At 45.6% G+C, this 27173-nt stretch overlaps 1 protein-coding gene across 1 annotated transcript in view; it reads left to right on the top strand.

The window, feature by feature from the left end:
• The window catches only part of LOC109851708 (neurogenic locus protein delta), a 42850-nt gene extending 16072 nt beyond the window's left edge, over window positions 1-26778 (top strand). The window contains exons 3-6 of the mRNA XM_020422040.1: window positions 2097-2160; window positions 10788-11039; window positions 17798-17858; window positions 23532-26778. Of these exons, the coding sequence (XP_020277629.1) occupies window positions 2097-2160; window positions 10788-11039; window positions 17798-17858; window positions 23532-25536 (2382 nt within the window). The 3' untranslated portion in view covers window positions 25537-26778. The remainder of the gene's footprint in view (window positions 1-2096; window positions 2161-10787; window positions 11040-17797; window positions 17859-23531) is intronic.
• Window positions 26779-27173: the final 395 nt, after the last annotated feature.

Here is a 27173-nt window from a genome sequence, read left to right as displayed (position 1 = left end):
TAAAAAAAAAATTATCTCTGATTTCCGCGCCAGGTTAGTTTTATTATTAACATAAAAGTGCATAGGTATACACATGTGTGTAAGAGCATACACGTTGATCCAGTTTCTCATATTTTGTTGTTGCTGTTGTTGTTGTTGTTGTTGTATACGGAGTTTTATTACCGCGATAATTATTTACGGTTTCATTTCGCGCGACGAGATTGCGTAGAATGTTATATAGGTGAGCGAGAAACTCACGAAACACACAAGAGCGTAATATGCGGAGCCACATAAATTTTCATGTGCGAAATGACATTCGCGCGGGATTACCGGGGAAGAGAACTCGGGCGAAACGCGAAATGGAATGGCGACGTGCCCGGCGGATATAAACATTTATTATTCTCTATGCGGCGCAATGCGACTAACGAGGTCGTGTATATAATGCCGTGGCGCTCTCTTTTCTGTATATACGTTTCGTGTGACGTTAATAATTAAACGACACACGTTATTACTGTATATATGCAATTGACCCGGTATACACACCAGCGCAACGTATGTGTACATACATACATACACAACGCACTTCATTATAACGCCTTAACCCACGAAGTGGCATCAATTTTGAGATACACAATAACATCCCCGCTGCTCGTTCCCAAAGCGGGCCGCCTCGTGCGGTTTCGCTCGGCGATTCGAATATCGTTACGGGATTTACGAGCTGTCGTTTCGGGTGTCTCTCTACCGGGTATATCTTTTGCTATATATATATATATATATATATATATACGTACATACGTACATATACACGCACACACACACACACACACACACACGCAAAAATTGCGCCGCACGGAACCATGTGCGTCCATCCATAATAAACCCCAAGTTTCTCCCGCACTTCCGTTTTATCCAAGGATTTCAGAAATTCGTTTATTTTTCAATTTTATTTTATCAATGACGGTATTTATTACATTAAAAAATTTATTAATTTACAAATAAAAAATATTACGAAGATTTTCTTGAAATAAAATTATAAAAGCGAATTAAAACACAATTTTCTGAAATTAAATAATAAATATATCTCTGAGTATAAAAGAAATAATTTATAAAAATAAATAACACGAAAATTGTTATTGTCACAAATTGAAACTAATTGACACGAAACAACGTACATCGAGCACTATAAATTGACAAGTCAACAGATGACAATTATACGAAATGTTTCATTCGTGAATTTTACGAAATCACTCTCGCGCACGTGCGTGCCGACGTGCAATGCGTGATTTGCGCACACGAATGGAGGGGAGGACTATCACGTGATTATGTGTCAGAAGTTAAATCGGTGCCTCACAAGGGGGGAGGGCGGGGTACGTACGCCGATCCCTTCGAGCGCGATAACTCGAAAAAGGGGGTGATTTTCGCGCGCGTGTCGTTCCCGCTTCCTGTCGCCTCGCTCCTGTTGTTGCCCCCCTTTTACCAGACGCGTAACCGTTTCTCTTCGCCCGTAACTTCACGTACATACATACATATACACGCACTTGGTCGCTCCGAGCCATGGCGGGCGTATGTACGCATGCGTGGCAACGCGTGGCAGGTGCGCACGTGACGCAGCACGCCGCGAAACGTTCAATTTATTATTAACCCTTTCACCACGGAAATATTTCCTCTAACGTTTACCGTTACTTCAAAAGTACGCGCGCGAGTCACGCTCAAAATTTTCGCACGCCGCGTCTTCTTTAATTAATCGGCGTTAACTACATTTTTGGAACTTGAATTGAGAGAAATTAATTTCCTCTTGGATCTCTTTCTTCGATCACTCTGCCGAATTCGCGTTCTTTCTCTTTCCCGAAAATTGTTGAACTGAATCGCATATCTTGTGAAAACGAATGTGATTCGAAAATCATTGAAATCTAATCAAGACGTAACCTGATTCAAATCACTTACAATAAAAAAAAAATGGGATAAATTACGCGATAAACAAAAGAAACAAAACAATTTTCTCACGTCAACGGTGTTTTTTTAAGCATCATTGTCTAATTAAAAAGATAAGATATACAAAACGACGTTGATCACTTTCGGTTTGACATAACGTCATGTTGTTTTCTGTTTTTTTTCAGGGTACTTTCTCGCTAATAGTGGAAGCTTATCACGACGCCGACAACAGCACCCACCAGTCAGCCGGTAAGCACGCAACCTTTTTCTCTCTTACTCTTTAGGTTTTTTGAGATTGCGTATCGTCGCGTCGGGCACGAGAGTGCACGCGCGCACGCACGTACGCTCTCGTAAAAAAAAAAAAAAAAAAAAAAAAGTGGGATGACGAAGGATTATCGTGAAGTCCTGGAGACGCGCCCACACGCTCCGCGTCGTCGGAGACGCGAGGGGGAGGCAGGAAGGTCGTCCCGGTTTGGGGGCATGTGCGGTCCAGCTGGCCCGTGAGAGAGAGACACGATGTCTCGTGCAACGCGGAGACCAGTCAAGAGGGCACTTCCGGTCTCCGGGCATGACACACACCAGAAACATTGCAGCCTTCGGGCGCCCTCTCTTCCTTCTCGACTACCTTGATCCTTATCCGTTTAAAGTTCCCTGAGAACTGAGACGAAAACGCGAGGTTAAGTGGATCGATTTTCGTCGGCGTCGTTATTATATCGTCTTAATTCTTCGAGTTGTGACCGGGGACCAAAATATTTATTCGGTAATTTTAACGAAATGAGCTTTTAATTATTTCAATAAATTTTTGTCTTATGTAAATTACTTAATGATTAATAATTTCACGCGCGTAGAGTAGGTTCTGCAAGTTTACCGAGTTTACGGTAAACGCGCTCCTCCCCCTGAGATTGCGGGTGGTGTCGCAGGAACGCGTAGGTCGGTAAATCTTACACGAAGCCGGTTGTTGTGCCGCGAACAATCGTCGCGTTTTCATTGTTCTATTCAGCCTCTATTTCCGCCGGCCGTTCCTCGTTTGTAACCGCGTTATTATTGCAACGTCTCCGTTGTGTCATAGCGTTATGCCAGGAGCAACGAGAGAGAGAGAGAGAGAGAGAAAAGCAAGTGAGAGAGCAAGGAGAAGAGAGAAAGAGACGGATACCGGGCGACAGTGGGCCGTGGTGACGACGACACTAGTGTTTCCTTCCTGTGTAACCGTAGCACACCCATCTTCCATCGACAGTAACCCGACACCGAGTATATACGGGCTCCCGACACGCCTATCCTAACTTTACCAACAATTGTTCTCGAATTTAATGCGAACGCTTGATTTTCGGAAAAATTGAAATCTCTAGAATTTGACATTAAAAAAAAAAAAAAAACAAAAAACAACCTAAAAATTTCTGGTCGCTGGATTTCATTTTTTTCTCATCCTGATGTGAAAAGAGATTACTAAAGGAGATTATTCGAATTTTTTCGAGTCTCTTTATGAGAGTCCCGGACGCGCGAGTACAATGGCGCGGCGCTACATTCCCTTTCGACACAGATAGATCGACGAAATTGATAAATTCCAGAAACGGAAAGAGAAAAATCGCTAAATTTCTTTGACGTTTAATTGATCCAATCTTCATTTGTCTTCCCGGTCTCTGTGATGATGAAGGATAAAAAAATATATATTCCACGTCCGTCTCATCGGACGAATGTGTAATATGCGCGCGTGTATATATACGGTTGGTTTTCTCTGTACGCGCTCGCGCGCAGGTAGCACGCGCATCCGCCTCGCTCGGTTCACTCTCGAGACCGGCTCGAAAACGGGGTAAGAAGAGCGAGACCGCTTAATTTCTTCCTCGAGAGAAGTTCCCTCGCGGGGAAGTACCGGGGGCCCCCAGTAGTAATTAGAATCGACCGACGGGAGAGAGCGGAAGCTGCGTACGCGCGTGCCGTCATGCGTGTCACACGTACGTACATATGCGTGTACGTACGTACACACGCACGAAGCGACGCGCGGTTGCGCTCCTGGCATCACCTATGCCGTCGCCGTCGTCAATTAACCGAATTTAACTGTTTCGGCGCCGTACGGTGGGGGGATACACTTGCGCCGATCATATTCGCGCGCGCGCGCGCGCATTGCGCACATTCGCCGTTATATTCATCGTTCGCGTCCCATCGCGTCTTTCTTTCGCGCTTTCGCCGGACGAGGAAATGACTGCCATTTTTACGGAACAAGTGTATACACGAGGGAGCTCTCATGAAACTGATTCACGCTCGGCTTGTTGGAAACGCTCATGTTTAACGCAAATCCTGTTGGATGGGGATTTAACTCTTTTTTTCCGTCTTACGTCACACGGAGACTTCAACGTTCTCGCGAGTGCAACTTGGAATCGCGCATTGTCATTAATTACAATTTAAATAGTTTTTGTTAAAGTTTTTTTTTTATAAATATAGTGAGTATACAATGGATGTTATAAATGTATCGGAAACATTTTTTCTCTCTCCCTCTCTCTCATGATATTAAAAAGGAGATAATGCAATATCTCATGTAATTAATTACACACAAGTACCGCACGTGTACACAAGTTTCTCGTCGCTAATAAAACTTGGACGTTGACACGAAGATGATCAAGCTAATTTCTCGCCACGCCGCTCTGTATATTTGGCTACGTCGAACGTTTGGCTGCGTTCTCTCGCCGGTGTTCGTACGCGGATGATGTACACGTCAAAATAAATGAAGATTCGACGACGCGTGCGTGCGTGCGTGCGTGCGTGCGTGCGGCTTATAAAAAGAAGCGAAGAGCGTATCTCATCGCGATTCTGCGACGCGCGTCGCGTCGTTTGGTTCCATTTTTTTCAGGATATACATCCTGTCGTGTGTGTGAAAACAATATTGTATTCTGATCTCTCTCGGCGACTTCGGGGCGTCGGGCCTCGAAAGAGTGTTTAATACTCGCGTTATACTGCAAGCGCGCCGACGCGAGAGAACGGTCTTCTTCTGGTCTCTGGATTTTATCGCCGCTGCTTGCTGCTTTGCCGCATCTCTCGGCGTCTGCGATTCTTTTCGTAGCGCGCGGATGTTGCGTGAAATCGTTTCGACGGCGCGTCGAAAATCGTTGCCCCATCGTCGGTTTTTCTCTCGTAGTCCGTTTTTTTTTTTTTTGTTTTTTTTGTTTTTTTTTACGTCGCGTATCGAACGTTGACAATTATCGCACGAAAGCAGCGAGTGCCTTGACAAATTCTTCGTAATCTGATCTTTGATTTACAAAGAGAGAAACTATTTCTCAATTTTTCTCTCTCTCTCTCTAAAAAAAAAAGAGTTTAACGTGAACGGTCGTCGTCATTCGGCTCGAAAATGGTTTGCTTTGTGATTCACGCGGATATTTCCTAAGGTTTTAAAAAACTTCAACAAATCTGCGAAGCAAAAAAAAACGCACATGATATTTATTTAGCAATTAATCCTCGCAGAGAGAGAAAAAACAAAGAAAGAGATATCTAGTTAACACACACTGTGCGAACACGTCGGCGGATTAATTAACGGACGGGATGAGAGGAGATTTAATATACGCGCGCGACAATATCCACGGAGCACATCTGAAAACGTGTTGTGTCCGGGATACACACCTTAACCTCTCTTACGGGCTTTTTATCGCGGACACGCTGCCGCTTACATTGTGCTCCGTCTACCGTGTTGCTCCGGGCACAATATAATACCCACAACGCACCGGCGAAACGAGCCCTTTATTGCCGCGTTGCTCGGATGCTGCTTCCTTTCTCAGGCAAACACCACCACCACCCCCCCTCCGTCTCTTCTAAACCCCGCTCTCTCCGCCCCCGCCGTTCTGCCGTTCTCGTCTCTCCTTCCCTTTCGGTCCCTCTTCCTCCTTCGAAGCCGCCCACCGACATAAAATGCTGGTGCGTTGCGTTACGTTGCGTTGCGTTATATTGCGTATACGTGCCACGCCGGTGCACGCGTCGCGCCGCTGCACCTGCGGCGCTAATGCTGTCGCAGTTGCATTCACTTCGTCGCGTGTCGCGAGAATTTCGTGGGAGAATCCGCTCCGCTAATTACGGGTGCTGCTGATCGCGACTCTCCATCTCAAGGACGTCGTAAAGAAGAAAAAAAAAAAAGAAAGAAACAAGTTTTTTCTATTAAATCGCGGTCGATTCTTTCAATTTTCTTTCCCTGTCACTCTGCGATTTAATATCGATCGTTATTATTTCAAGGAACTGTAATTTTAAACGTCATATTGTTTACGTGAATTAAAAATAAAAGACTTTAAATAAATATCGGGCGATTTTTTAAAGTCCTCTTTTTTTATTTTCGATCTAATTTTACTCCCATCGATGCGTTGTTATTTATAAATACCGGAGCGTAGCGAAAGGTGATGATGCGCCCGAACGATTACACGTGTCGGCGAAGAAGATGTATGCGCCTCGCGACTGACCGACCGACCGATCGATCGATCGATCTCTCATATGTCGAGCCGGACGGCGCGCGAAGTGCCATTATAACACACGCGAACCAGTTTCCTTTGTCGCGCTAATGACGACGCCTCGCGCGACGGTTGTTGCTCGTTTTGGTGAGACCGATCGGATTACCACTCTTCCTTTCCTTCATTCATCCGTCAGCGGTACACGGACGAGAGACGGAGAAAGAGGAGAAGGGTCTCTCTCTCTTTTCTCGCCGCCGTTGCTTCGCTCGCGGTGAACCGTCGTCCCCACAGCGCTATTACGAAAGCATATACGCGTTATGGGATAACACACGTCTGGGTAAGGTATTAAAGAAGATCGCGATACCCAGCCGAGATGTACTGTTAAGTGTCTCCTTAACGTGCGAGCATTCAGGAAAGCGTTGTACATACGTTCCCATAATTCGTAGCCGCTGTCGGCTCGTTAACTCGCGGAATTAACGATACATCGACATATATATATATCGGAGGAAAATGATCTCAAATATTTTTAGAAAGATTTTATCACGTCCAAAAAAACATTAGTAACGTATCTGCGTTTTAAATCATTCGAACAATACTAAAAAGTTCTTGTAATATGTAACAAGCCACACAAAAAACAAAAATCTCATTAGATGTTCATTGGATGTAGATGATATTTAGTAGATGTGTAAAGGAGATTTTGTGTTCTGTGTAAGAAGCGGATGCATTTTCACAATGTTTTCCGATTTACAATTTGGAAGATGGAAAATTTCGTTTGAACAATCCGGAAACAAATTTTTCGAAAATTTCGAGCGAACAATGTTTGTCAAAAAGTCTAATCACAGAATCTAATCTAAACAATTGCGACAAGGTTTTTATTTATATAAACGCGCTGTGTCCTCGCGTAATAATATTGTTGCATTTAAATGCAACTCGGTGACTTTCTGTGTGTGTCTCGAGTGTCTCTCTATCTTCTTATTCCCAATTGATACGATGGCACGTTTAGCTCTCGGCGATGCGTATATACACACATACACACGCGCGCGCGCGCGCGCGTATGTGTAACGCGCACACGTGGAGCGAAAGGAACTCCACCAGTGGTCGGTGGCTCCACACGCGGCTTACGTCATCGTCGATTGTCAACCGCTTTTTCCCGGGCCGGTCGGTCTCTCCTTCTCTCTTCCTCACGCAAATGGGACACACCGTTGCGACCCGCTCGCTGCACATCGCCCGACGCACTCGGGAGAGCGCACCTGCCTCCTTTCGCATGATAATAACGACGGCGATAATTGGCCGTCTTCTCTCTCTGCGCGCGTTCCACGTGTCAACCGCCGCGCCGGGCTAAGATCGCGTTTTACTTCGCGCGATTCGAGAGAAATCAATGAGATACGAACGGCAGCTTTTGACCCACTTTTTAACCAAAGTATAAGAAAACTTGCAATCCCTCTCTCCCTCTCTCACAGAACGCTCTGTCGAGATAACCGAAGTTTCAAATTAATTTCTGAGAGATTTTTTATCAGAGACATAAATTGTTCCACATTGTATTTTTAATTACGAAGAAAGTTCGCGGAAAAATCTCTTCTCTTGTAAAAGTCTACTCTTCGGAGTAATTACTTTTCTCGCGTGAAACAAATGGATTATGAAATTTGTTTTTGTTTTTTTTTTTTAAAGAATTGAAACTTGTACGCATTACATCACAGAGTCGCGAGAAGGTTTGCGTGACTGTTCTCGTTTATCGAGCCACACCGCGAGCCGAAGCCTGTTAAATTTCAGCGGAAGCGTGGGGGCCGGCAGCGTTTCGGAAGTTAATCCGCCGTGTTCGGGTTTTACGATCCATTTCGCTAAATAATCGACGCGTCATTTTTTCTCGAGAAACAACGGTGTTGTCGGAAAGCCGCGTGGAAGCTACGCCTCTGGCTGTTTGCCAGTTCTCTTTCTCTCTCTCTCTTTCTTTTTTTCTTTTCTTTCTTGAATTCTATCCTCCTTTGGCAACCGCTTGTTTCTGAATGAACAATAGAAAATGTCTGCTACGCGCGTCGGCGCTTCGCGTCGTTAATGAATACCTTGAATCGGTCTGGCCTCGAGCACGCCGGGTGTTTACCGGGACTTGTACCGTGGTCAAGTAGAAACAAGCGGACGGCGATCTTTCTCTCTTTCTCTCGCAGGCAGTAACTTGAACGTCCTGATACGCGTCCGGGGGAAACAGCAGCAGGAAGTTGTAACTTCGCCTGATACACGCGCCGGTAGCGCGCAACGTATAAAACTGCTTTCCGCGAGCTGATGTAAATGCGCGGATTAATTTTTGCGCGCATCTCTTCGCGCGAACATTGTTTACTTTCTTATTAGAGCGTCAATCTAAACTTACGCAGGAGATGCGCTTCGCGATCGGACACGTGAAATTGCAATCTTCGACATCCGTCAGGGATTTATGTACATAAAACATATTAGCTTGTATATCTCTCTAACTTAATTGGGATTAAACTTCATTATCCTTTAATTAACGAGGTACAGCGCGCCGGTAAGAAAGAAAAAAAAAAAAGTAATGAAGAACATTTTGCACACAACCTACAAAGTAGCGGAGTAAACGCGGAACTGGAACATTTATATTTGTGGCGCCTTTTACGAATTAATTATATCACTTGTTTCCTTGTGGAGATACGATCTATCTTGCCCGGATCTTTTTTTGCAAATCAATTCATTCTCGATGAACAATGCACTCGACGCATTTAGAACGCGCGAAGTTAGCAGGATCAAACCGCGCTTCCCGCTCGTAGCGTGCGAAGATCGATGTTTTCGGAACTCGTAACAGCATCACCTGGGAAGATAGCCCAGTAAGTCGTTTTCTTCTCTCTCTCTCTCTCTCTCTCTTTCTTTCTCTCTTTTTTCTCTTTCTCTCTCTCTCTTTTCCTCTCTCTCTCCGTTCGATGTACATAGACGCATCTTTTCTTTCTTCTACTCGACTCCCGTTTCGCCGACAGCGAAACGCCACTTCCCTTCTAGGAAGAGAGGCTGGTCTGGCTTCCTCCTTAAGTATCCCCGGACACGCCATCGGCGAAAACCTTCGTCCTTTTGTTCCTCCTCGGTCTTTCGTTTCTTCGCTCTTCATTCACTCTTCCTTCCACGGACGGTGCGCGATACACACAGTATCGAACATATCGACAGTGGCGTGCGATCGAAGGGTGCTCTTTTCTTACAAAATCGAGCGTCGTCGATGTGTGTCTCGTGAGTTTTTTTAAACTTTTATATTTTGATGGAATTTTATTTTTTTTTAATGTATATTTATTTTACTTGCATCTCTATTTATTTTATATACATTTTGTTAAAATCATTTATTTAATTAAAATTTCATATCTCGGAGTATAATTACGAGATAACACAGACGCAACAATCGTGGGAAGTTTGCAAGTTACTTGTCTGTCGTTACCGATCTCTCGTCATTCAACGCTGATAATAACTCGCGAGCGATAGTTTCTCAAATGTAGTCTCAGTCAGTGCGCACGTATCGTTCGATTGGTGGTACACACACCGGCTTCACGGCTACGCTACTGACCTTAACTGCACGCGATAGACCGCAGCGAGCGAATCGTAACCGATACGCTACCGGTCCGGTTCGATTCGGCGAGGAAGGCTCAGACACAGCACCGCGAGTGTGCGCTGCGCAACACTCGAAAATCGGTGCCGTGCGATGTTTTTCGGTAGGGCACCTGAACGCGCGCGAAGAACCCGTAGTATATACCTACCCGAAATCCTAATCTGCCGCGCGCGGAGCTATTACGATAATGCGGCCCCGGTAGGAAGGAAGGAAGGCGCCCTCCGTTTCGGCTCGTTCGTTTACACGAAAAACCACGGTTAAAAAGACAGTCAAGAGGACGAAGACGGAGAGAGAGAGAGAGAGAGAGAGAGAGAGAGAGAGGGAGAGAGGGAGAGAGGGAGAGGAAAGAAAAGAGGGAGGAAGAAAGGAAGGACGCTTCTTTCCCAGAGCCGCAACGTGGTGTACGCTTACTCTCTTTGTGCCGGATGCGTGCCGCCGACAGAGTAGCAATAGCGGACGAACGTCCGGTCGGTTCTCTCTCTCTCTCTCTTTTTTCTCTGTCTCTCTCTCCCTCCTCTCACTCTATCCCTCTCTCTCTCTCTTACTCTCGGAGGCCGATGCACTTCGATCGCATCATTGGTCGCAGCGATGCGCCTCGTTCGCTCTGCCCCAGTGTTAGACGTTTACCTAATTACTTTCTCGCGCCTTATTGTAGCCCAACGCACCGTTAATTCGACAACCAGCGCGATATTCCAACCGATCTACGATAATCACGCGTTAATTATGCGATCTCTTAATTTCTTTAAAGTCAATATAAAAGTATCTTAAAATTTATCGAGCGTAATGAGACGTAAATAAATAAATATATTTTGATTCGACGTGAAATCGTTCGAATTACAATTGCAGTTTTGTGATTTTTGTTTTTTCAGAAAAAGTTCTCATCACCCGACTGACCACTCAGAAGTGGCTGGACGTCGGGCCGGAGTGGACCGTGGACGAGCACAGAAGCGCACACTCGCAGATGGAGTACGAGTACAGGGTGACGTGCGTGGCGCATTATTACGGCAAGGGTTGCGAGGACCTGTGCCGGCCGAGGGACGACAATTTCGGTCACTACAGCTGCAGCCCCGCGGGCGAGCGAGTCTGTCTCTCCGGCTGGAAGGGCGACTACTGCAACACCCGTAAGTCACACACTGCCTTCTCGCATTCCGGTCCTCCGGATGATTACGCCATATACTTCGCTTAGTGGTTAAGCGCGATACGCGTATCCCATCACGACTGTACACGCGCTCCGAACACCAGTTTCTCTCGTAGTCTTCGCGATATTCCAAGTGTAGTATAAGTTTTGGAATTTTTTTAACAAATTAATTATAAGACTTTCTCGAGTTGAAACGAATTTTAATTAGAACAAAATTGCTAATATGTTGTTGCAAAATTAAACAATAAAACAAAACTATTAGAAACTATAATTTAAATTAATTACAATATTTTAATTGCAACTTACTTGTTAGCCGCGCATCTACCGATTAATTCATAAATTAAAGCAAAACTCTCTCTCTCTCTCTTATAAAACAATAATATAATTTTAAATACTACGATTTATTTTTTAAAGACACACAACTGTGCGAAATATTTAATTCGATTGGCAAAATACGATTGTTTAATAAAATCCGATGATTTTTTGATTCCGCGAAACGCTCGCGCGTTATTACCAGACACCCTTGATTCCTATCAGAACGTCGAATATGCACGCTACCACGATATAACGTTCCTCTCTCGTATATCCTCGCGCGTTTCTCTCGCTCCGCTCGCTCCTTGAAAGCCGGGCTTCTACCGCGAAGTAAGGAGAGGCCCGGTGCAGTCCTGGACGCGCGCTGCAGCGCCCGAGACCCGAAGCGTGCGGCAGCTTCCCACGCTTGGCTCGCGCGTGTGCGCGAATATCTCCTTTCTCCCTTCTTCGCCGCCACCGTCGCGCGAGTTCTCCTTCTCTCTTGCCTGTCCCTCGCGTTCCGGCTGCAGCATCCCTCTCCTTTTCACTCTCGCGTACCTGCTTGCGAGAGACCCGGCCGAGAGAACTAATCCGTGTGCACGTGTAATGATTCGTGATTGTGTGCGTGAAACGAGACGAGGAGGCGAAATCTGTCTTCGTGTGTGGCTCTCTCTTTCTCTTTCTCTCCTCTTTTCTCTCTTCTTTCCTCTCGTTTTTCGTTCTCTCGCTCCGTCCCGCTGCGTCCCGACTCGGTCTCGAAACTCCGTGCGAGACAGGCCGGAGATGTCTGTTGCTTCGGAGGAGTCGAAGCTTCTCTTCTGGTACGTACAGGTACCGTATCTGCAGCTGGTGTTCCCAACCGCGTATACCTGTACGCACAAAGGTGGTTTTATTCACCTTCTTCTCTCCTCTTCTTTCCCTCTTTCTCTCGTTTCTTTTTTCGATTCTTCGCAAAACCGGAGATGATTGTATCGAATTGTTCCGAGAGAGGAGAGGACAAAGGTTGGGTCATCGGTGTCATCTCTTGACGGAAGCGCTAATAGTTTTTTTTTTTTTTTTTTGTGTGTGTGGGAAAAAATACGAGACATTCTAGACATTTATGTCGTGTAATTTGTCGATCATTTTTCATTCGTCGAATCTTCGGAAATCTTAAACGTGTAAAAAAATTTTTGCGACAACAAGTATAGAATTTCGCAAGCGAATTTTTTACACAAAAAAATGAACACCGTAACCCCGTCGGTTTTTGCGCGTGTCTTTTTTTGTGTGCATTTGCGAAATATTAACGAAATATTTTGTGTGTAATTGTTACGTAATATTGTTTTATGCAAAACGCCGTATTAATTCCGCGTCTATTCCTCGAGGTTCTCGCTTTCCCACGAACTTTCCTCGCCTCGCCAATTCTCGGATCCCGAATTCCAGACTTTCTCGATTCCGATCGAAGTGAGCGATCGATCGTAGGCGAAGTCTCCCCGTGTGTGGGGCCCTGTCGTCCCCCCCCCTCTCCCTCCCCCGGGTCGTTGCACCCGACGCCGACGACTCGCGGCCGCCGCGATCGACAAAGTTCGCGCGTCGATTACTAATGGATTACTTGTTCTCCATTTCGTGGATATTCTGCTCTATCATTCGAGGAATCTTTTGTTCGAGCGGCTTTCAGGAAGTCGGGTGTATCGCGCTAGATGCCGAAACAATCGGATTTATTGATAAAAGTTCGTTCAATTTTTTTTTTATTAAAAAATTTTATCACAAGAATTATTAACATCTTAATTTGGTATATTCGATGTAAAATGTTGTTTATCTTACACGAGCATTGTGTTACGGTTTGTCCCGATTTGTTCTTGTAGCTCTTTCGAGAGATCAGATCGAGAAAAAAAAAAGATCGATTTTGAAACGCGTTTCCCAGACCAACGTGACGCAAAAAAAAAAAAAAACATCCGATTGTCCGCTACCGCAATGTTCCATACGATTATGCACAGCCTATAATGAGAAGTGGCAAAATCGCTGTCGCGCTCTCGCTCGATTGACGGTCGAGCCGCAAAACGTCGAGGGAAACACGACGATTTAAATCACGAGCGGCGCGGACTCTCCTTCGGAACGAGTCTCGCGAAAACACAAAAGGACTTTCACTTCTTCGGAATCTATTGAGGCAAGATATCTCGCGCTCGGCTGCATCACGCACACACTTCCGCGTTCGAACTCCCTGAATTTTAGTGTCAATTTTCTCTCGTACAATTTCTACGCAACTCTCGTTACGTATTTTTTTTTTTTTCCTCATCCTGTCTCATAATATGATTTATTTTCTTATCACTTTGTTTTATTGATAATTTATTTTATTAATTGTCAATCCTTTTTCCCCGCATCATCATCAATCATCCACCGAGACACACTTTTTCCCGCCTAGAAAATAATCATCGAGCACATCCTGTGCAGTTCGTTTTATGATCGAAGGGTTAACTTCCCTTTCTCTCTCTCTCTCTTTCTCGCTCGTTAACCCCGTGGTGAGAGAGACGATTAGTTTTGAGAATAGGCGGGCGCGCCGCAGGCAGTCGGGAACGCTTTCGGGGGTGCAACAGCGTTATATAGGGGTTGCTGGCGGGTGCATAGGAAGAGAGAGCAGCTGCATACAAGTCGGGCCTCTCTTTCGGCCCGGAACCTGACAGCTGCAAGATCGGCGCTTTAACTAACAGCTGCGTCAGAGTTGTGTTCCAGTTCACTACCACCAACCCTGCTTATATAGTCTATCTTTTCCCTTCCTGATTAGTCCATCCTCTCTTCTATCCTCGTCTTCTTGTTCTCCAATTTTTTTTAACGTCATGATAGAGTTTTATCTCACCGAATGGAGAGGTTTCCCAAAACTTTGCTTTTTTGTCGCGTAGCTTTTCTTCTTTTTATTTTTCGTTCTACCTGCGCTCCCGGAATTTGTCCGCTTTGGACGAAAATCGGATTCGGAAATCGGCTATTATTTGGAAAAGAAAAGAATCAAAAGTTATTGGTCATGTCGAGGTAAAAGGGATTTTGGGTTGACTCCGTAAAAAAGCAAAATCTAGCAAATAATAGAAAACCATTAGGTACCACTTGGGCGTAAAAAGATCGGTGACTTCCTCAACGCTATTGTAATTGACCTCAGAAACAGGTGAACAATTCAAAAGTGGAGGTGAAATTCCGGGTCTCATTGTTAACTCAATCCTGCGGTCCTTCTAGCGCCAATCACGTCGGCTGTATTTTAAGCTAATCGTTCGTGCTGTGAGAGATACATTCATGTTGTGAGAGATACATTCATGTTAGAGCGGATATCGTAAAAATGAATGAAAAAGAGTGATTAGAAATAAATAGTCTGCTAGGAAATAGAATGCACTAGAATGATGTCCTCAGGGTCACTGAATCATTCATCTGCGACGGCGGTTCGAAACGGAAATTCATTTAGCAGTCAAGATATATTGGTTGCGGAAACCCCGGCGAGTTTGAAGTGCAACATCTACTTACGACCGTGCGTCTATTTCTTTCATTCTTTTTTTTTTTTTTTATTATTTTTTTTTTTTTTATTTGCTCGAGGTCAAGCGTTTAAAGAAAACCGAGGTGAGGTTTCGTGGAAGTTGCCTAGGTTCATTGAGAATGTCACTCGCGTGTGCACGTTAAGTCACCTGCTTCGAATACCGTACTCCGATATGATTCTCAACATATTCCACCATATTTGTTTCTGTTTTTTTTTTTTTTTATTCTCGTACTGTTATCAGCTGTACTTTTTTATTCTTTGATTTTTTATTGAATGTTGTTTCTTTTACCGTGTAATAAAATTTATAAAGTTTTTTATTTGAAATTTACTCGGAAGAATCTGAAAAAAGGCAGCATCCTGAAATTTTCCAAACATTTTTACAAATTTGATGATCAACGTGACAAAGTAATTTATTATTATGTAATAAAATGCAATTGTGTGATGGATGTTAATTAGGTCACATCGATTGCGAATAAAAATGAAAATTGAGTTGGTTGATACGACCTAATTAATAAACTTCAATTGTTCAGTTGAAATTGCGTTAAAATATATGAGCAGTTAATTATTATATTACTTCATTGTTATAACAACCTGACCTAGTAATCAGCTTCAATCTATATTTATGTTTTATAACTACAATTTACAGTACAGTTTTGTAAAAAAAATTAATTAGTTATGTTTTATAAAAAAAATTAATAATTTACCGTTGCAAAGATATTGAATGGGAAGATGTGTCGATATTCCATCGGATGTTTTGAATGACGCTCGATTCGAGGAACGCACGATCATCAAAGTATCGCGCCGAGTGAAGTGCAAGGGGGGGATCTTCGATGTCTTCTTTTCGGCTCTTCTAGGAACTCTCTTCGTTCGATACGAAGATTCGGTGTTTTGCGAGAGAAAGAAAGAGAGAGAGAGAGAGAGAGAGAGAGAGAGAGAGAGAGAGAAAGAATGACAGAAAATCGGAGAGAAATAAAGAGAACAATCGGGGCGGCGGATTTATGGCCCACCTCGTGCGGATTTATCTCGAAAAATCGCGGCGAATCGGCCGTAAATAATCCTCGAAGGGTAAGATTTGTCGCGGCTTACGAGATTTGTTTAGTCATCCGCGCGCCTCCTCTTCGAGACGAGGGTTCTTCCATTTCTCCTTTCGTCTCCGGCAACGGTATACAGAGAAGAGATGATACAGAAGAGCCGAGTGAGGAGAGAGATAGATGCACGCGGGAGGAATCGTGGAATCTCTGCGATTCGGTCGTTCGTCGACGATACACCGACCGAGGGGGGAAGAGACCGGTAGAAGAGGGAGACGAGTGTAGGGGGGTCGAGGGGGGTCTTGTATCTCTTCGCTCTCCGCTCTATAAATACCATACTCCTTAACGCGATGCCGCCGCGCCGAAGTCCGTCCGGGGCGAGAGCAAGAGAGGCCGGGCCGTTGCGCTCGGTGCCAAGGTCACGAGGCCCTTGCTGCTGGCCCTGCTGTTCTCGCCGGCCGGCCGGCCGGCCTCGTCGTGCAGCATCGGAAACGTTGAACCGCGTCGCCCTCAACCCCTTCATTCAACCGGCATCGGCGCGCCGGGATTCCTCTCTCGGCTTCTACCAGCGCGGTGTTCCCAAGCACTTCGTCTCGGTCAGACGGTTGCTTTTATCAGCACTTTTCTGGCGGGGCTATCTGGCTAGCTGGTAAAGTTGAACGACACACACCGATGATCCTTTCGACAAGTTGTTGTTAATTGCAATAAACATAAAGTAAGAATAATAAAAAAAAAGAGCAACACACGTATTCGTAAAAATATGTCAAAAAATTGGAAAAAAAATTTGAATTATACAAGTAAAAAAAAAAAAAAAAACTTCCGCGCAAGTGCGAAAGTGAGTAAAAACGTGGCAGAGATCGCGGAAGAGGTGGGCGGTAAGGTGACGAGAAAGGAATTTTCAAACGGGCAAGCGTCGATTCCTCGCATGCTTGCACGCGGCTTCAGATCGCAAGGGTAATGAAATTGTGTCACGTGTACATCGTTCGCGATGTCCAGTCCGCAAATATCTCGGCGCTCTCGGCCGCAGTTGGCCGGCAGCCATATGAGTTAGTTTTCCGCGGTGTGTGTACGGGAAGAAGAATCGGTCGATCGGTTACCGGCACCGATTTGAAGAAGTAAACGTCGCGAATATATATATATATACATATTCATTTCTCTTTTTTCAAGTGGCCCGCATTCGGGGAGGTTCTCGTTAAACGCGCGCACGCTCTCTCCCCTTCCGAATTCGAGCGAGTTGTTTTTTTTATTTGCGGCGCTTCTGTGATAAGAGAGTCGCGTATCTTTCGTACAGTGCCACCTGTGAACGTGTTCTCTCCATTTCCTGTTTCCATTAGTGTTATCAGTATTAATTATCATTATTGTTATATATTTCTAGATAAAAACAATAAATGGGTTAGATTAGGTTGAGAAAAGTATCGTCCCCCACGAAGTTTATCAAAAACCTCACGCGAGGAAGAACAGAAAGAACGTATGGGCAAATGAGTAAAATACTTTAGGATTTGTATGTAAGAATTGAAATATAATTAAAAAAAAAAAAATTCATTTATTATGTAAATGGTTTTAATCTCGATAGTTTTTCCTAAAATGTTTTTCTACAGAGATAGAAAACCAAATATTGCGTCCTAAAATGCACAGACGGACTACCGTGCGCGCGTAAAGACAATCTAATTGCGTAAATTTTATCAATCTCGTGAGTTTCTTCCTAAAATTAAGTTTTTTTCTACAAAAATAAAGAAACAAAGGAATTGCGTTTTAAAATATACACGTATAAGAGACGGACTACCGTACGCGCGTACATACTACTACATATATATATATATATATATGTGCATGCATCGGATGTATCGTACCGCTCGTGCAGTCGTGAGGGACGCGATCGACCTCTCGCCGAGAGTTGCCTTAACCTCTTGGATTTTTTCTTACTCATTTCAGCCCGCTGCCTGCCCGGATGCGACGAACAGCACGGACACTGCAATCGACCCAACGAATGCATGTGAGTATATATATGTGTATATATACATATTATACATACATACGTATATAAATATATGTGTGTATGCACTTCGCGCTAATACTTGCGCGCACCTTGTCTACGTGTCGCGTCGTGTGTATGTGTGCGCGCGTTGCTGCGCGGTGCCCCATACACAACCGCCAACTAAATGCCTGGGCCCCGACACGGTGCATCCACTCTTTCTATACGCGCCGCTGTAACGTATGCATGTGCGCGATAATAATTACGCGCATACCTCTATCCGTAAATTATTGTTCGACGCGTGCGTTTCACGAAAAAGCATAATATTCCATAGACGGAGATAGAAATTCATCACACTAGTCTCGGTAAAAAAAAAAATTGTTCACACTTGTTACTTTCTGCAAGAAATTTGAAATGTTTTTTAATTTGGCAAATTTGTTACGCGTATTTAAATATAATTGTTCAAATTATGCCCCGTGCTAATAAAAATCCTGACTTCGAATGGTTAAATTTTAATCTTTTGATATCAGTAAGCGCAAAGTGTTTCGTATTGAAAAGTGGAACGTTAGAAAGCGTATTACTGCGAGAGTGCATGAAAATAATATCTCATTTTGTAACTTTGATTTCGAATCGGCGGAGTTTTAATTACCGATTCTACTTGTGGAACGTGAAAAGACACTCGCACGCCGCCGCGCGATTATCATCATCATCATCATCATCATCCTTTAAGAAGAAACCCCGCAAACGGCGCCGCGCATACATCCGCGACAATATTGCAAGAGTACACACCGAGTTGTGTAAAATAATCATGCATATTTTCTTTCGCGCAACGTTTTTACGAGTGTGTTGTTGCGCGGCATACTCGCGCGAGGAAGCGAAGTGGAATTCGAGGCTCTTCTCGTTTAACGAGGCAGTTCCTGAGGTGCCAATCGTTCCTGCCCTTTCCTCCCTCTTCGGCTCGCACTTTCCCCCCTTCCACTTTCTTCTCGTTCCTTTTTCTTCTGTTTTACGATTTTTCCGTCTTTGTCTCCTTTCGCGCCAACGCGCCCGTCGGTGTCGTTGAACTTTCCGATTTGTGTAATTCGCGAAATTCCGGAATCCCCTCGAGATTTTAATTCACGTCGTGAATTTCCGCGCTCGATAGACGAGGAGTTTAACATGCCGCGTGTAACTATCAGAATTTAACCCCTTGCCTCTTCCTCAATATAACAAATACATTATATAACGGTATTTCAAAAAGTGTAATTTTCCCATCGCGGTCTCTAATGAATTCGCATGTTTAATCTTGAAAACCTCGTAGGAGGCTGTGATTTAATATCATGTTTTGTGAAGTTTGTGGGTCACCCGTTGTGCGCGGTTAGACCAACTTGTGAAGTATACGAGAAGAACACGGAATGTAAGTTAAGTAATACGGTGGTGGTGATTCATCTAATTCGCGCGAATGCATCGCGAATGTCACGCGTTTCGTGCCGCGCGTCCGTCGTCGCGTCGTCGCGCCGGCGGCACGTCGTCGTCGGTCGGTCGGGCGAGCTTGAATCTCGGCCTGTGGCGGTCGGCATTAACTCGGGGTTTGGAGTTAACTCGATCATTTAATTACTCTCTACGACCGAGGTTAATTGTCCCGTTAGCCGTTCGCCGCCACGAGTTCCCCGCGGTCGTGCTTTTATCTCTTCAATCTCGCGACTTTTCAAATCAATTCGAGATCTTGTAGAATCGCGTTTTATTATCATTTTCTCGAAAGAGATTTTTCGCGCACGAATGTGAAACTCTCTCTCTGGTGATTATTCATTCGCGAATATTTTCGAGATTAATTGTCAACAGTGTGTTAATTCCCTCGTTCTCTTTTTGTATACTCGAATAAAACAATCCAATTTCTTTTTATTCTTCTCGTTTTCTTTCTTCATCTTCGAGTCGTCTATCTCCGAGGAGAGGAGGTTTCGTTTCGAGCATCGACCCCGTTGAAATTGGTGCCGTTGTGCGAGCTTCAAAGTTGCACGATTGTGAAAGGAAGAAATAGCGTGGATTTTCCCGCGCCGTGAAATATGCCTCACCGCCGTGAGCCCCCTTTGGCATGAATATCGAGAGTTTCTCGTCGGCGACAGCGGCTAACGCACTTCGCTGACTGTGTGCGTGCCAGTCGTGTAACGTCTCGATTTAACTCCGATCGAAAAACTCGACAACTTCTAAACGACAAGTTCGCGGATCAAGTTCGGATGTTTTTTTTTTTATTTTTTATTTTTTTAAAGTAGCGCGATTGTATTAAAAAATTTTATTACAAAACAAATATAAATATTTCCTCGATCACGTTTTTGTCAAAAACAAAACAAGCAACAAATAAAATGTTACTGTTGTAAAAAACAAAAAAAAAAAAAGTTCTTCACGCTCTGTTAATGGCATGTGTCAACTCGTTTCGAGTATCATTACTTCGTGTGTCATTCTTCTTTATACATCATTACCGCGGCACGACACGTAACAAACATCAATTACGTGTTGTACATTGCGCACATACGTTCGGGCTTCGTTATCGGCAATTTTTACGTACAACCTCTCACGATGCTCTCTTCTCTCCCTCTCTTTCGCAAAAGTCGATGAATAAAAATTTCATTACATGAGTGTGTAACGGAATTTGATCGGCGTTAACCTTGATCGCGCTCTCTCTCTCTCTCTCTCTCTCTCTCTCTCTTTCTGCGTGCACGCGACAATAGTAGCTTTTACGCACACGAGTTCTTTCTCTCTCTCTCTCTCTTTACACACCTTCGATCGTAGATAATTACGTAGATTACGGGGATAGAATTACGATACGCTTGTTTTCAGTCACATAGCGTATATTCGCGTATACTCGGAAAGAACGATAACGATCGTTTTGTACGAGCAACAGGCCGGAGACGGACTCCGTGGGATTATCGAGAGCTTTATACGCGCTCGTGATACGTGCAAGAATCACGGCCGTTGAACGTCCCATTGAAATTTCGGAGCCCGCGCGCGGGCCGTGCGTGCGTGTTGACGCTTGAATACCGATGACAGTATTGCATCGCACACATACATTGAACGTGTGTACGATCGTGTTATTTTTTCTTTTTTCTTTTTTTTTTTTTTTTTTTTTTTTTTTTTTTTTTTTTTAGCAAACGCAAACTACAAAGGAAACCGAGGATATCCGTCGCGATATTTCGACGTTTGATTTTATCGACATCGTAGCAAGATTAATTTACAATCATATTTTTATTATGACTCTACAAAAATCGTGATGACGTAAAGAAATTTATATATATATATATTTTTTTTTTTCGATCTCCGCGTGATTCGATCTTCGATGTCGTCCCGTTTAAATATCCGCGTAATAAAGGTCAAAGAACGCACGGTACAACCTCGCGCGCATTGATGGCAGTGATGGCACGGTAAGAAGAGAAGAGTCGCGAGGCGAGGAGGAGGTGGAGAAAGAGAATATCGTCGAGAGGTCGTCCTCTCTCGTCTCTTTCAGCGAGAGAGACATTTAACCGAGTGCATATCGCGGGATTTCCATAACGGCCGACCGGTCCTTCTTCTTCCCCCTTCGCCGGTGCATGTGACCTATCCCCCGGCGGTAATTATGGCACAGTCGCGATTCTGTTCCGCGGCCTAGCCACAAAGTAGAATGCGCGCGATCACGTGGACCGCTCGCTGCTCTTTGGAGATATGTACAATACCTAGGTGCACACATGCGCGCGCGCCCACACATACACGCACTCTCTCTCTCTCTCTCTCTTTCTCTTTCTTCTTTTCTCTCTGTCTCTTTCTCTTTTCATCTTTCTCGCGAGAGCGGTAACAAAACGGCCGCGAATAATCCACGCGGCACAGTTCGCGGCCAGCTTTCAATCCCCTTCGTTGTCTCGTTTTGCCCCCCCCCCCTCCTTATATCTTCCTTCATCACCTTCTGTATTTGTGCACCCTTTCTTGTTCGTTCTCTCTCTCTCTTTTTTTTATTCTCCTCTCTCTCTCTTTTAAATCACGGCATTCTTTAGTTGCTCTCTGTTTATCTCTTTCTCTCTCACTTTGCATATTGGATTTAATGGTATAGTCATGCGACATCGACGGCTGCAGTTTTTCCCCTCTTTGCACCGCCGTCGTCTTCTTCTACTTGTTTTCGTTCGTCTTTCTCTATGTGGTTTCTCTATCCTCCTCTTTTACGCCTTTTATTCTCTTGCTCTCTCTAGGATAGAACACCACGACGACAGAACCGACCGTATGACGACGTGTATACACGCGGATACAGGTAGTAGTAGGCACCGCGAGCAGCCGCGTGCGCGCGCGCGCCACACGCACACACGTATACGGAGGAGCGTAACCTTTCCTTGACCCGCATACTGAACGGCTGTGCCGAGACTCGAACCGTGGGAACACACTACTCGACGATTCATCCCCCACCGCTCCGTCAGAATTCTACCTCCTCCTTCTCTTTCTCGTCTTTCCTCTCTCGGTCCCGCAGTCCTTTCTCTCTCTCTCTCTCCCCGTTATTCCTCTCGCTCCTTCGCATCCCGGGCCCTCTTTTCTCTCCCTCTTCCGCGGTGGCTGGTTCTTCCCGCTCGCGCCACCTTCGGTCCCCGCGTCTCTCTCTCTTCCCTCTTCCTCTCTCTTCCCTCTTGCACAGCTGAGACTGTGTGCCTCGGTGAATACATACGTGCTTGTTGTACGTGTGCGCACGTGTGTGTATATATATGTGTGATCTTCGGTTCCATCCTTGTCTCTCTCCTCGTATTCACTTTCTTCCGTCTTCGTTCCTCGCTTCTTCTTCGTGAAGCATATAACCCCCGCATGTAATGGCCGACCGTCGTGTATCCTTCTCATCTCCCGGCATACACCACCCCTTCCCGGCGCTTCATCTCTCACTCTCTGGCTGGCTTTTATCCACCTTTAAGATATTCCCCGTACAACGCTTCTCTCCTTCTCTCTCGGGCGAGCGAACCGCGAAATCTTTTCTTCCTTCGAGCCAGCCGAGAAGTCTCTCTCTCTCTCTCTCTCTCTCTCTCTCTCTCTCCCCCGTCTCGTCTTTGCTTCTCTTTCGTCTTCCTGCCGCACACATTCGCACTCGTCAACGACCTCTGTCCCTTCTACGATCTCCCTCGCTCCCTCCTCCCCCACAATCTTCCTTGTTACACCGGGATTTTGTCGACCTTCTTACTTCTGCCCGCGCGATCGCCTTCCGTCCGTCGCCGGTAAAACTCCTTTCGAAACTCTCGTGACCGACAGGGAACGAAGCGAGATAGAGAGGAAGGGGTCAGAAATACGGAGACTCGAACTTCACCCACGGCTCTCTCTCTCTCTCTCTCTCTCTCTCTCTCTCTTTCTCTGTCTATTACAATAAACGTGACGTCTAGTGGTCTATCTCAATTCTAATGAGACCGATATCGTGCGTGGCTCATCATCCATCCAACATATACCGACTTCGTTATCCCGGTAGAAAGTCCCTGATACAAGAAATAAATGATTTATGGGTGATTCAGCTTTCGTGGAAACGTGACACGTACCTCTTTCAACCATTTTATCCTCAGAGAGACAAGATCCTAATCACACAGATACAAGATACGATACGCATACGTGTATGTGTCAGGCTATTCTGATTTATTTCTTATTTTCTCTTTCTCTCTCTCTCTCGTTTGTATCTGCGTCTATGTATCTTTACGTTACTAAAAGAGCGACATTCTGTCGTTTTTGTTGTAGATGTCACCACGGCTGGAAGGGTACGCACTGCAACGAGTGTCTTCGGTATCCGGGCTGCCTCCACGGAACCTGCCAAAAGCCCTGGGAGTGCGCGTGTAACGAGGGTTGGGGCGGCCTGTTCTGCAACCAGGACCTCAACTACTGCACGAATCACAAGCCGTGCTTGAACGGCGGCACCTGCTTCAACACCGGCCAGGGCTCGTACACCTGCGCGTGCCCGCCAGGTTTTGCCGGCGAGAGATGCGAGACGCTGCTCGTCGACTGTCACTCCAAGCCTTGTCAGAACGGCGGTACCTGTACGAACGTGTCCACGAGCTATGTCAACAACACCGAGTCATCGTCCCACAGACAGCAGCAACATCATCGCGTCACGAGCTATCGTTGCACTTGTCCGCCCGGTTGGCGCGGTCGGCATTGCGAGATCACGACGAAATCCTGCCGGGATTCGCCGTGCAAGCACGGCGCTACCTGCGAGGACGATTCCGGACAGGGATACATATGTCGTTGCCCGGCCGGCTACACCGGCACTGACTGCGACACGCAAGTCGACGATTGCGCGCCGAATCCTTGCATGAACAACGGCACCTGCACAGACATTATCAATGGTTACCGGTGTACCTGTCCAGTCGGCTTCACCGGCGAGCGGTGCGAGATCAACGTGGACGACTGTGAGGGCGATCCTTGCCTGAACGGCGGCACCTGTCTGGACCAGGTGAACAGCTTTCGTTGCCAATGCGTTCCGGGTTACGTAGGCAGACTTTGCCAGGACAAAGTGAACTATTGCATGACAAAACCTTGCGCAAACGGGGGTAGATGTATCACCATGACCAACGATTATTATTGCGTGTGCAAGCCCGGCTTTACCGGAAAGGATTGCAGTGTGGACGTAGACGAATGTCGGAGCGCACCGTGTTCCAACGGCGGCACGTGTAAAAATCGCGTTGACGGTTTTCAGTGCGATTGTCCGAAAGGTTGGCACGGTCCTACATGTAGCGAAGAACCCGAGGCGATGCCGACACCGCTACCGTCCGCACCTACAACATCAACGAACACCGGAGCGGTACCGCCCTCGGGCACTGGTTACTGGACTGGTAATCTGTCCAAGCACGTCGCTTCCAGAGATGCCGGTTTGACTCCGGAACACTTGGTGATGATCGCGACTCTATCTACCGCGGTACCAGCCTTCGTGCTATTCGCCGTGGTCGCCGTGATGTGCATGAAGAGGCGACAGAAGCGGGAACAAGCGAGAGCCGACGAAGAGGCGAGGTTGCAAAACGAGAGAAACGCGGTACACAGCAGTATGAGTAAACGCAGTGCCAGCACTATTGGTGTCGGCACTGCCGGGGGTGGACTTGGCATGAGCGGCGGTGGTGGCAGCGGCAGCATCGGCGGCCTCTTGAGTAGCAGCGGCAGCGGTTTAATCGGTGCCGGAGGCGGTAGCGTTTGTGCTTTGGGTGCCGGTGACGCGCATATGATCAAGAACACCTGGACAGCGAGCAAAAGCGTCAATAATGTGGCGTCGGTGGTACGGCAGGACGACCTGGACACGTCCTTTCAGACGGATGTAACGTTGGACAGTTCGTGCTCGGGCTACAAACCGGAGCCGGTGTTGCAGGACGGTCGGACAACGAGGACAACGAAGCAGCTCAACACAGAGGCCGCTGCACATCGTGCGTCCGCGCATCTGTACCAAAAGGAGAAGGACTGTCTGGGCCTGGGCCTCGGTATTGGGGTCCTGGAGAGTGCCAAGAGGTCGTCCGTGTTTGTCAGTAACGCGGACAGTTGTTGCGCCACAGAGGCCGCGTTAATAAAGAGGCCGACGACTATATCGGAGGCCAACGGCGCCGGTAGCGGCGGCATCATCAGTAGTAGTGTTAGTAGTGGTCCACCGGGAAGCGGTGGTGGTGGTGCCACGGACAACAGCAGTTGCGGTGTGTATGTGATAGACGATCATTACAGGCACGACACCGCCACGCTGGCGGAAACGCTCGCGACAGAAGTGTAGTTTAGACTTATCGGGACGTCATTTAGACGTTAGTATAGACTCCGTTCTAAGAGAGTAAAAGAAAGAGAGAGAAAAAGAAAGAAGAATGCGTGAGAGAGATTCAGAAGCAGTGCGTGGGTGCGTGCTCGTGAATATTCAACAGATCAACCCCGTTCGATTTTCTTCGCGTTTCTCGGACGGCGCCGCTGCGACGCTCTCGAAATGGCGGCGCCTTCGTCTCGAATGTCCGCCAGCGAAACATTCAGTTTCTTTTTCCATTCTGTCTGTGGCTTATATTCTTTTTTTTTTTTCTTTTTTTTTTTTATACATATATTTTTTTTTATTTTTAATTTTTACCACAACTCTTCTGCAAGCGCCTTGTACTTGTGCATTCGTGACTCGGCGTCGCCGATGGGGACACCAATGTGGAGAAGAAGACGCGCGTTCCACAAAGTGTGCGCCGCGTCCCGGTTGTGCCGGTCGAGAACGGACTGATCCGAAGACTTTCGATCGGGGAAGGGTGACCGAGAGAAACGATCAAGACGAGGAGAAGAATTTAAACGCTGTGGGGGTCGGTCGGCTCCCCTCGACAGCCGCCGACCCGTCATTAGGGTATTAATATTATATATCGTGCTCGCGACAAAACGAAAACTCTGTACAGAACTAATTTATTATTATTGTTATTTACTTATTGTATTACCGATTGCTATTATTATGATTAATATTATTACACCGTATTGCGCATTATCATTGTTCCCGGTGTTAGTTTTTTTTTTTTTTTTTTTTTTAATTTTTTTTTCAAATTTGCGTGTCCGAGTCTTCGGTTGACGACACAGAGAGATCTTGCGTGTATGTGTTTCGTGTGAAAGAGTTTACGTATGTATGTGTAGCTGCGTGTTCAACGACGAAATCGGCACTTTTTTGAGCGACGTCACCTCTTCCTTACACGTTCTAACAAAATTTCGTACAACGCGTTCTCTATTATTTTTATGAATGAACTTTTTTTTTCTTGAACCTCTAACGGTGAGTTGTATTTCTTTTCTCAAAAAACGAAATAGCATTGTCTGCGTCCCAGACATCTTCACGACTGCGACGATTCAATTGAGTCGGCAAGAAGCGTGAAAATCGTTGAAAAGAAAAAATGCACTTTTCGGAATTCTCTCCAGTTGGACGACAATTCCGATCAATCACAAACCATCAATTCACGTCATTATTCGCGTTAAAAAAATAAAAAAAATAAAAAAAAAAAAAGATGAAAAGCTGCATACAATTTTCCGGATTCACGTCCTTTTAATCTATATACACAGTACGACTGTCATTCTGGTATGTGTGCCGATGTCGGATATTAACTTCCATAAAGAGGACTAATTGTGAATGAACGACGCGGATGAGAGAGCAAATTAGATTTTTTTGTAAAGCAAAACTCTAACGAGCAGGAAGATAAAGAGCAACCAAAAAGTCCGGAGGTAAAGTCTGTGCATGCAAAAACAAAGAAGTTCGCAAATCCTTCGGAATGTTTTCAACAAGATGTATCTCTTTTTTTTTATTCGCGCTAGGGGAGGAAAAGTGCTTCGTTCATTTTTCATTGAAAAATCCCGAAGGAATTCCGCGCGCGGCATTGGCTTTCTCTCGTCGAGAATAATTGATTGATCAGTGTA

The sequence above is a fragment of the Pseudomyrmex gracilis genome, unplaced genomic scaffold, assembly GCF_002006095.1.
Source record: "Pseudomyrmex gracilis isolate BER0280 unplaced genomic scaffold, ASM200609v1 scaffold_19, whole genome shotgun sequence".
In the NCBI taxonomy this organism is placed as follows: domain Eukaryota; kingdom Metazoa; phylum Arthropoda; class Insecta; order Hymenoptera; family Formicidae; genus Pseudomyrmex; species Pseudomyrmex gracilis.
The sequence above is the reverse complement of the archived record's forward strand: the minus strand, read 5'-3'. Positions and strand labels throughout refer to the sequence as shown.